Genomic DNA, 11,183 nt, shown 5'->3' with positions numbered 1-11,183 from the left:
GAGAATTCCATACCAAACTTCCATTTGAACATAGATATTATATTGATAACTATATACACAAATATATACAAAAGTATCTAATAATCTAATGTGGGAGGGGGAAGGCAGGGGAAGGCAGGGGAAGGGAGGGGGAGGAGAAGGGAGGGGGAGGGAGGAGAAGGGAGGGGGAGACAGGGGGAGGGGAAGGGAGGGAAGGGAGGTGGGAATGATGGAGGGGGAGGGAGGAGAAGGGAGGGGGAGGGAGGAGAAGGGAGGGGGAGACAGGGGGAGGGGAAGGGAGGGAAGGGAGGTGGGAATGATGGAGGGGGAGGGATGGAGGAAGAGGGAGGGAGGGATGGAGGAAGAGGGAGGGAGGGATGGAGGAAGAGGGAGGGAGGGAGGGATGGAGGAAGAGGGGGGGAGGGATGGAGGAAGAGGGAGGGGAGGGATGGAGAGGGGAGACAGGTGGGGTTCATTCTCATCCATGGGCAGTCGTTCTCGTGCGTGGGCGGTCGTTCTCATGGGCGGTCGTTCTTGTGCATCAGCGCGGTCGTTGTTGTATACGGGCGGTCGTTCTCGTACGTGGGCGGTCGTTGTTGTCGTACGCGGGTTCATGGTGTGGGCGGTCGTTGTTCATGGGTGTGGGCGGTCGTCTTTCGTGGGCGTTGGCGGGTGGGCGTAGGTGTGTTCGTGGGCGCTTTTCGTTCGTGGACATGGGCGTCGTTCGTGGGGGTGGGCGGTCGTTGTTCATAGGCGTGGGCGGTCGTTTTCGTGGGCGTTGGCGGGTAGGCGGGGGTCGTCGCTGTCCCGCGGCGTTCTCGTTTCTCGTGTCCGTGGGCGCTCGTGGTTGTTGGCACTCCATGGGGTGAGGTGGTGGGTCCTCGCTGCTGTTTAGGGTCGTCGTTGCGTGCCGTGGCGCCGTCTGTTGGTGGGTCAGACGAGGTAGGATGGGGTGGGGGTGCTCACGAATGCACGACGACGAACGACGGACGAACGACGAGGTTCGTCGTTCGTCGTCTGGTTACCACGCCGCTGTCAGCGACGTGGCACCCGGAATCCTCATTGGAGGCGGCGTGGCTATCAACAAGGCGGCGGTGGTGACGAGACGACGGTGGTGACGAGGCGACGGTGGTGATGAGGCGACGGTGGTGATGAGGCGACGGTGGTGACGGAGCAAAGATGGGGTGGTGGTGGTGTCGTGGAAGGTTGTGGGTTGAGGGTTTGGGCAAATTCCCACTCACGGAATTTGCCGGCATCCTTTCTAGGAAGGTAGCCTTACAGTTGGTATGTATGGCATAAAATATATCTGTACAATAATGCCTACGTGGTGCAAGTGGTAAAGTGCTCACTCTGTAAAATGTTGCCGTCTCCGTGAGGTTGAGTGTTCAATCCATGCAGGTTGTGCTTTTTTTATTATTATATAATAACAATAATAGTGACAAACTACTGGACTCCTTGTACTGGACTCCACTATACCCATTCCTTAGGAATCCTTAATTCCTTGTGATTTGGGATCATTCCAGTAGGAATCTACTAGGACTCCAGTAGGACTGAGATGCAAAATTTGTATGGTGTTCAGGCAATATGAAATTGGCCGGAGTCCTAGTAGAATCCAGTAGGAGTCCGGGATTCCAGTAGGAGTCCAGTAGGAATAGGTGGGGGAGTGTAAAGAGCTCCAAGTGACGAGCACACCAAGCCTCTGCGACCACCTCCTCTGTTATGCCTGCCCCGTCCAACTCAGTGAAAAAGGCGTGTAAGCCTAAGAAACACAAGAAGATGAATACAGCCCCGAAACTTTCACCCAGAGACCATGCCCATCTTCAAAAGAAGTCTGCGGAGAAGAAAACACAATTCGGGAGGTCAGAGAATACAAACAACAGCTACAGTGGGCAAGTAAAGCAAGGGCAAGAATTTGTCACCCACTTTTCAATGGAGCAAGCGGAGGCCAAGGAACTGTGGCAGGACAATGGAGAAGATGCTGTGTCGGGTGACAACGATGAAGGCGACAGTTGCAACGTTGCCCCAGTGACGCTGGACCCCAATTTCCACAAAGCCTTTGACGGGAATCCAATACAGTGTACTCCACTCGTGATATCGATGTTCATGACATACAAGTGTTTTACAGAAAACAGGAAGGTGTCGACTGCTATTGCAATTCACACTGCGTTCCTGTGCCACTACAATCAAATGTGAGTTCACGCTGCAATAAATTCTGTTCTTCACTCACAAGAAGAAAAGGGCAAATGACACCTATCGTGGATGCTGGAGATTCAACGAGACATGCCAGAGATGGGAGGGAAACCCTACCCGCTCCGCAGAAGTCGAAGATATGCTCGAGGCCTGCAAAAACAAAGACGGTGAGGGTGAGCGGAATCACTCTCGAGCGATGTCCCTCGGAGACATGCAAGCGATGTTCGCATACTCCAAAAAGACGTGCCCAGCAAATCTTCCTGTATCCAACCAGCAGACACTTGCCCTTCAAGCAAACCACCTATTACAGAAGGCTTTCAATAGTTTTTCCTGGTTGATCTGGACTCGGTGAGTTAGACAGTGGCTTGAGGGACATAAGAGCACTGCCATTTACAACATGTTTACAGAGTGAATGAAACCACAAGTGTTCAAGCCAAACACCTTGACTTCAACCCACCTCCACGCCCAGGAAAACCTCATTTGCCATATATCAAGATCAATCTGCGAAATCGTAAGAACTGGCAAAAAAAGGCAAAGAATGGAGAGAATGGACTCAACAGTTCAGGTTGGGCTTGTTTCTTCAGGTCTCTACTCTAACATCCATCCATCAGGACACACCTACAATGTCTACCCCCAACCAAACAACCCCGCAATCGATCTGTACACACATATGTGGAATTGGAAAGAGTTCTACGAAACCCACCTTCTTGGAAGGAAGCTCAAGCCCGATGACTACATATTTCCGTCGCTGGGTGTGAACGGTTTGGTGGCACACCCCCACATTCCCATCTCGTCTGATATCGTCCAGATTAGCAGGGAGGCCTGCTATTTTCATTATTCTGGTGCCTTACCATCCCGGCGGAATTTGGGCATTCCGGAATTGACACCGGAATGTTCCGCAGGAATGGCAGGAATGGAATGCAACAGAATCCGGTCAATTGTTTGTTTATTTTACTTTTGTTACCAAACAAAGGCAACGCTACCAAACAAATGCAACACTCTTTCCTTTCCACCCACCAACCATCCTCTTCCCCACCTCCATTCCCTCCCACCAACCACGTTGACAACGGCGACAACGACGACGACACCACACGACCCAACAACAGCCACGACACACCACCAACGAATGGTAACAACCACCAACGTGGCACCACCACCATCCATGAGCGCCCACCACCAACCAGATGACAACGACGTGGCACCACCAGAGCACCGCCATCAACCAACGGCGACCAGCGCCCACCACGATTCACAAGCACCCACCACGACGACCAGGCGAATGCGGCAATGAAGGTCAGACGACACGAATACACATCGTCTGACGGTGACGACGTACCAGTCGTCACCGTCAGGTTGTTTTGAGCCACCCAACTCTCCACCCCCACTGCTCACTATTCAGGTGCCCTGTCGATGTGGCCAACCTCCTTGCCCCCCACTCCCTGGTTTGCAGCTGCCACCACCCCCGGAAACTCCCCAGCACCCACGAAAACGCCCTAACGCCCACGAAAACTGCACCCTGCCCACGAAAACCACACCCTGCCCACGAAAATGCCCCAGCACCCACGGAACAACACCCAGCACCCACACATGAGGTCGACAACGACACCCAACGCCCAGCGCCCACGTACAACATGCGATGATGCCAACACAACAATGGCACATGACAACGACAACACGTCGACAACATGTGACATCGACAACGCAACGACAATGACAACGACACTCGATGGCGACAACACGACGGCGACACACGACATCGACAACGCGACAGCTACATGCAACGTCGACAACGCGATGGCGACATGCAACGTCGACAATGCAAGTCCCCCACCACACTCTCCCCACCCCATTAGTCCCCCCTTCCACCACACTCTCTCCTCACCACTCCTCCCCCCCTCCCTCTACAACACACTCTCCGTCTGTGTCTCTACCCCCCTTTTCTTGTCCCCACCCCCTTCATTGTCCCTACCCCCTTCCTTGTCCCTACCCCCCCTGCTTTAATATAGATTGTATGTAGTAAAATACATTTTGTGTCCTTATTAAATAAATTATAATTTGACATATAAATCTATTGCTTGAGATATGGGTTCTATGAGGGATTTTGAGTACTAAGTTATCAGGATAAGGTAGGAGTTGAATAAATACATATGTAGTCACATGATGAAAAGCTGATCAGTAAATTTACATTCATTCCAGTCCTATTCCTGTGGATTCCGGTCCTATTCCTGTGGAATCCTGCAAAATCCAGTTCCATTCCTGTGGATTCCTGTGGATTCCTGCAGGAATGGGAGGGGCACTATAAAGTACTGCTCACTGCTTTTGTTGTGGGGGTGCCCAGTACCAGTTCATGTTCACACCAATGGGGCAACGTTGGATGCTGGCCCAGATTCATTGGTGGGGTGGGTGGGCCATTGGCAAACATGTACATAGAAATTTTCTACACAAAATGAGTGTTTATGTTTTTTCTTCTAGCATGATACATTAATTAGGTACCTTTTAGACGAACTGTACATATACGAGGAGGATCACAGCGACGCTTTGTGTCCTGTCAATTACGAAGCTAACATGTCGCATATGGGCGAGGCCGGTGAAACACAATTGCTGTCAGCAGCAGAAGGGCTCTAACTCTTTGCAGCCCAGGCAGCAGAGCAGCGGCGGATGTTTGATGAAATGCGCGGCCTGATCAATGCAAGGCCTATCATGCCCTGCATGCAATACCCTCCTGGTATGCCATCTGCCACGCCACAAAGACAGTTGGTCAGCCCCTGCCCTCCGATCTTCAGCCACCAATCGAATGGGCATCAGTCGGCAGCAATCAACCACAGGCCTGTCATGTATCCCCTCCAAAACTCCTCATTGATGAATGCCACGTCCGTGGGTGTGGGGTTGCCAATTCCCATTGAGCCATCTGCCGTTGTGCCCGACATTAATCACAAGCTGGGTGCGAAAGCTTGGAAGCAGGTTGTCCATGACTGGGAGTATCCCAATCCAAGCCAGAAGCACTTCACAGCTCTGAAGGACTGGAGGCACGAGTGGCACACATCGAGCCGCCAAAGCCAGCTATGGGGCCAGCATAGAACGATTGCACTGGAGTTCATTGTTGAGTGTGTCGTGCTCTTTCAATCTCAGGTATATGCACTCACCATGTATGTAGATATGGACGGGATGAAGAATTGTTTAAGGAAGCCTACCCAGAACACAAGGAGGGGATAACCGCTCTCCTGCAGGCGATTCATGCAAAAGGGCAAGCAGAAGGAAAAATCCTAACACGCAAATGTGGCAAGGTTGTTGGCTAGGTCTTAAGCACAGTCAGCACAATGGAAAAAGCTTTGCGTAAGAAGAAGAACATTCACCATTTGAAACACGCAGCTAGTAAACATTTCATATCTTATTACTTTTAGTTAATGTTCATGATGTACCATACTGGTTCTGAAATTAAATGGTGCCTTGAAAAAATGAGCATACAAGCTACAAACTTGTTGTAGGCTGATACCCCAGCAGGGAAAATGTGCTGTATTCGCAGACCCACTTGAAACCTGCCAAAGCTGGCTGGAAGTCAGCTGGGAAGTCGGCAGCGACTTGCTCACTGGCACTCGGATAAACCAAAGCATCAGACAAGTCAAGCAGGACACAGTCCAGCAAATTTCACAAGTGAACTCGCAGATTGCAGACTGGTCCTCCCACCAGAGGACTGGGGGGTGCTGAGATGACACCAGTAAGACGCAACAGACGCAACAGACCAGATACAGGTGAGGGGGGTGCATGTGGGCCTAGGAGAGGTCAGGGAGGCCAAAGGGATGAGCAACAAAAGTGCACGCAAAATCTTCAAAACAGAGTGGGGAAGTGAGAAAGTTGGAAAAGGATCCAAAGAAGATCCACTCACCTCTATACGGAACAGACAGCACAGAGGAAGGTCAAGGGGATGCCCGCCAAACAAGAGACAAATGGCCGAAATCACAAAGAAAAGCACCTTGAGGCAGATGCAGGTGATAATGACATGAAAGCTGTAGGCACGGCAGAGGCAGAGTGTTTCCCCCAGGCGGCGAGGACGTGGAAAGCAAGGGGAACACGGGCAAAGCGATGCCCACGTCAACGGCGGAGGCTGGGACGCAGAGAGCATTGAGGGAGGGGGCGAGGGAAAGAAAGAACAAGGGGACACGTCTTCTTTGGGCGCACAAAAGGCGAGGGGCAGGGCAGCACATGTGCACGTTGATAAGATGTGATCATTGTGATGAGATTACGAGTCCTGGAGTTTACGTAAGGAATCGTTCTTATACAGACCCATTTTTTGTCACACTATTCTTTGAGAGCCTTTGTCAAACATAACCAACAGGCATCAATTTTAAACTGAAAAGTGGACGTCCACTTTTCAGTTCAGATTTGACACTTGTTTGGCTGCCTGCAGTTCTATGCAACTGCACTTCCAAGTAAGGTAGCAGGCATTGTTGAGAACTTATTCAGCACCAAAGGCCACAAAACAAAACTACTTATCCAACAACACCACCACTCCCCCAAAATCCTAAACTGCCTAACCTGCTTACCCACCCATGGAACCTCCTTCAATCACTAGACTGTGCCTCCCCAACACCACCACCTTCAGTCACGTACCACATGGCACTGGTCATGCCCACACCCATCCCACCCCATACTTTGTCAGACAGTCATGCCTGGATGAGGGAGGCTTTGTAGAGTTCTGGTGAGACGATGCCAATTAGGCATGGAGGTGTGTAGTGGGTGTACATTTTTGTGGGTGCAGGGTTGTGCAGGGGAGAGGGGTGGCTTGTACAAAAGGAGAAAGACAGCAATGAGATAGGTAGGGAGGGCAGGTAGAGGGGCTTGGATGTATGATTGTGTGGGGTCGCCTGCTAGAAAGACGAGGAGATAGTTTTGACTGAGCTTGCAATGGAAGGGCTTAATTAAAATGGACGTGAGGATAGGCTTGCTGGGGGGTGCTTTGCAAAGTGAATGTAAAATGTTCAAGCGCCACAATTGCAGCACATGTTGATCAAGCTCGACGTAGGATACAAATCTCCCTCCACCAGGTGCGATGATACAAGTGACAAGTGCCCAGATTGGAGCATGGTAAGATAAGAAGGCAGGGATTCCTCATCTTCTTGCCTCCAAATGTAGTGGTCCAGACCTCAACGTCTGTGTCATGCAACCCCCATCAAACGTGACCTCCCTCTCGAAAACATTTGTCTGTTCAATCGGGATGCCCTATATCTCCGTCAACTCAAGTATGCGGTCAAACGAGGAGATGTTGGTGCAGTTCTTGACATCACTACTCACTGGATGCTAATGTTTCAGGGGACGGGTAAAATGCCAAAGTACGCAGATGCACTTTTTCACCTTATTATGGATTTAAAGATGATGGATCCTCAACTTCGGTGAGTGATTCCTCCTATTTAAAGATTAACCCACTGAAGATATCTTGATAGAAATGCATGGCTAATGAATTGGTTGGCAAATCTCACTGGAAAAGCAAATGGGTTCAAAGAAGTGGATCTCCTCCAAGAACATCAAAACTTTTGGGCAAAGGTACTGACCTTCTCTTCTGTTGCAAATGCACTCTCATATATTATATAGATTATTTACAATACAAAAGGATCCAATTGAAGCTGGGCTTGGCTGGCAATGATTTCTGTCTCGATCTTCACATTACGCGACGTGATTTGCAAGGTCCAGTCCGAGTATCACACACCTTTCAACAGCATCTCCCATACCAGTCCATCCGCTGAAACTGATATCAAGACCCTACACAATTACCTTGAACAACAAAAATTGCAAACATACTTCCCTGGACGTGAAAATAATCAGCATGCCACAGAAGCCCACGACCTTATGGCTGTTGGTGCTAAGTATGTGAACAAGCCTGGCGCATTCAAGAATTTTACCTATATGAAGTACAAGATGACTAACAATGGGTTGTCGGAAGGGGCCCTGGCTGCAGAGGATATTGGAGAGGATGATGCAATGCTGGTTGACGAAGAGGAAGTGGCTGACTTTGATTTAGGCTCCAATCTGGCGCTGGAAGTGGATGACTTGGTACTTGATGACGATGAATACCCACTTGGAACCGATATCAATGACTATATTGCGCGGACATGAGAAATTATCGAGGAGCTTTCTCACTTTCAGTAATAGTACCTTGTCTTTTAGTTATTCATAATTAGCAGGTGTAAGAACAGTAAAAGGAAACTGTAATTGAGCATTGTACTCCCTCTCCTGGCCTTGCTCTTCATCATAATATGCTGGCATAAAATTAGTGAACGGCAATTGCAATGCAGCACTGTACCGCTCCCTCTCCTGCTCTTCCTTGAGACCATCGAGCTTTTCATAAATTGATGAGAGAGCTCCGAGTAGAAGAACTCCCCATTTATTCGCTTGTCCAGTCATTGTGTCGTGACCCATAGCCCAATGAACCTGCCTTCATAACTCTGCATAAGTGTTTAATCGCTCACCACATGTTGCCAACTTCTCGATGATGTCGTTTCCCAATAGCATGCGCCCAGACATTGTAGTCCCAGCACCATAATATTCCTCAACCAAATCATCGTCTGCCCAATCCATTAACCCCTCATGGATGATATTTTCCTTGTCTTCTCTGATGGTCTTCTTCTTACCGCGCTTGAGGCCCGGTGGTTTCACAACGTCCACATCTTCAATGGGAAATAATCGTGGTTCACAATTGTCACAGCAACGTGTTCCCGTAATGCGTTGGTACATGGTGTTGGTGGGATATGTCAGTTGCACTTTGTAGAGTTAGTTCTGTGAGTCTTCGCTTTAAAATCCCACTTACATTTTTTTTCGTTCTCGAAAAATGAGTCCCACATGAGCTGACAACAGGACTCAGTGCAGATGAACCTCGACAGTGCATTCGCCTCATAAACGTCTGTGTCCGTTGATGCTCTGCCCTTTTTTTTCTTTGTTTGGCTTAATGCCACACTTGCTGCAGCATTATCTCCCTCACCCTCTGATGCCGATTCATCAATGGCAATTCAGACACCTTTGTCAGCCCAGGCTGTAGTTTTAGACCAAATTGACCTGGAAGGTTCCACCTTATTCATTTCCATAGGGTGTGCAATTGGCCACTTGGCCAAAATGCCATGGGCTGTGGAACATCAGAATATTTGAAAAAAAGCCTTTCAAAAATAAAAACCATTGCATGTATAATAAAATATACCCCCAGAATATGTTTTCTGCTTATAATACTGTTCTACAGCATCTATTTTTAGCCTGATATGTTTGTGATTTATTACAAATCTAAATATAGCTCTCATGTGTTTCATGATTTCAAATTCTCAGAAATGGGATATTCTGGATCACTGATATGTTTTCTGTATGTTTTGTCTACCTAAAGAGCATCCAGATATGAAATCCAGAATGTTTGTAATTTATTACAAGTCTAAATATAGCTCAGATATGTTTGATGATTCAAAAATGTCACATCCTGGATCAGCATTGATGACTGGCATGTTTTTCTGTATTCTGTGGATGTTTTGTTTTTGCCTAAAGAGCATCCAAATATGTTTTTTCTAGGGATCCAGAATGTTGGATAGATCTAAATATAGCTCAGATATGTTTTATGATTCAAAATTCTTAGAAATGGTACATCCTGGATCAGCATTGTTGACTGGCATATTTTCTTGTATTCTGTGTATGTTTTTCTTGCCAAAAGAGCATCCACATATGTTTTTCCATGTCATAATTCTTCTAGAAAAGCTGCATTTCACCAGAATATTCCAATTGTAATGATTCTCAGTTTTCTCCATCAAAACTTGTGTTACAGCTACTCAAAGCTACCAAGTAATGTAGAAATATATTTCCGATTTTTTCAAAAAATTTCCGTCTCAATCAGAGGTGTGGAGATGATGGATGCACAAGTCATGTTCCGGATGACCTTTTGTTCTTTGATCCTTCTAAGTAACGAACAAATGTCAACAAAAGTAGCTCCTGAGAGGAGATTCATGAAAGTGTCCTTTGAAGGATGTCATTCAAGTTATTGACAGAACTAACTTCATATTTCTTCGGTTGCAACTGGTTTCCATCATATAGTATGTATTTTGTATTTCAAATCAGCAGCTTTTCAGCTGGATGGCTCAGGTTCCAGCTGGATGACGTTCCCAAAGGTGTTGCTAAGCAAGTACAAATAGCTGCCCTCCTCGTGCCAGATCTTCAATAGACATGGTTATTCATCCTTTACATTTGTATCTAATGAAAAATACACATTTTAGTACTCTTAAAGTAGAACAGAATCCAATCTATCATGTTTTACATTTACGGCGACCTCACAAGTGGATGGATGCGACATGGTGAACTTGGATGACACGTTTGAAGCTGTAGACAAATAGATGCAAAGTTCAAAAAAACATCGGAAAAACAACTGAAATTGAGCCAGGAGAGGAAGGGAACACTACACTGACATTGGTAATACATATCATTATGTTTAATTTACAACATTGGGCTTGCTCTCTTATCAGTAGTTGGCTAAAAATTCCAGAGGAAGGAGTATCTTTGTCTTTGAATGTCAAAAACATATCATTCCAGCAACCTGGAGGTTAATACATGCCAGATATAGCCTACCAGAATTCAGTGCATAAGTAAAAGAGTACTAGGACAGGCAGTGTCAAATTATGAGTGAAAGAACACACCTAAAAGTCTTGTTCCAACTTTGTAATTTTTAGGAGGGTTTCAAAACATAGAATTGTGTTGGGAAATCTTGCTCTGCTTGCCTAATTTTGAGGGAATCTGATTTACCTCTTCTTAGCTAAAGGTGGGTGTTCATATAAAATTTCTGAGTACTGTATTCACTTTGATAATGAAGGTTTTGTTGTGAAAGCCATTGAATAGAGTGTGTTTCTTCAGACTTTAACTATACTGTGTCCACTTAAACCATCCAATGGCCATAAAACTCCATAGATATTTTCAGAATGAAAGACTGAATGTGGTCCCAAAGTTTTACAGAAATCAGAAGATTGTGGAGATACAGGTGGACTGGGATAGGTGCAGAGGGT

General features: G+C 47.3%; 4 protein-coding genes across 4 annotated transcripts; all 4 read left to right on the top strand.

Annotated features, from left to right (window-relative positions):
• Positions 1–1,698: 1,698 nt before the first annotated feature.
• LACBIDRAFT_310048 (uncharacterized protein) lies at positions 1,699–3,460 on the top strand (the record flags this gene model as incomplete). The annotated part of the gene is made up of 4 exons (XM_001887249.1): positions 1,699–2,168; positions 2,218–2,517; positions 2,577–2,734; positions 2,781–3,460. The coding sequence occupies 4 exons, from the start codon at positions 1,699–1,701 to the stop codon at positions 3,458–3,460; spliced, it is 1,608 nt and encodes a 535-aa protein (XP_001887284.1).
• Positions 3,461–3,717: 257 nt separating this feature from the next.
• On the top strand, positions 3,718–4,170 carry LACBIDRAFT_310047 (uncharacterized protein; the record flags this gene model as incomplete). Its single annotated transcript, XM_001887248.1, has 1 exon — positions 3,718–4,170. One exon carries the CDS (start codon positions 3,718–3,720, stop codon positions 4,168–4,170), a length of 453 nt encoding a protein of 150 aa, XP_001887283.1.
• A 346-nt stretch (positions 4,171–4,516) lies between these two features.
• Positions 4,517–5,465, top strand: LACBIDRAFT_310046 (uncharacterized protein; the record flags this gene model as incomplete). Its single annotated transcript, XM_001887247.1, has 4 exons — positions 4,517–4,591; positions 4,642–4,752; positions 4,810–5,273; positions 5,324–5,465. 4 exons carry the CDS (start codon positions 4,517–4,519, stop codon positions 5,463–5,465), a joined length of 792 nt encoding a protein of 263 aa, XP_001887282.1.
• A 1,625-nt stretch (positions 5,466–7,090) lies between these two features.
• LACBIDRAFT_332685 (uncharacterized protein) lies at positions 7,091–8,277 on the top strand (the record flags this gene model as incomplete). Its single annotated transcript, XM_001887246.1, has 5 exons — positions 7,091–7,130; positions 7,165–7,211; positions 7,300–7,556; positions 7,608–7,707; positions 7,849–8,277. 5 exons carry the CDS (start codon positions 7,091–7,093, stop codon positions 8,275–8,277), a joined length of 873 nt encoding a protein of 290 aa, XP_001887281.1.
• Positions 8,278–11,183: the final 2,906 nt, after the last annotated feature.

The sequence above is a fragment of the Laccaria bicolor genome, genomic scaffold, assembly GCF_000143565.1.
Source record: "Laccaria bicolor S238N-H82 LACBIscaffold_43 genomic scaffold, whole genome shotgun sequence".
Lineage (NCBI taxonomy): Eukaryota > Fungi > Basidiomycota > Agaricomycetes > Agaricales > Hydnangiaceae > Laccaria > Laccaria bicolor.
This window is presented reverse-complemented; position numbering and strand designations above follow the sequence as displayed.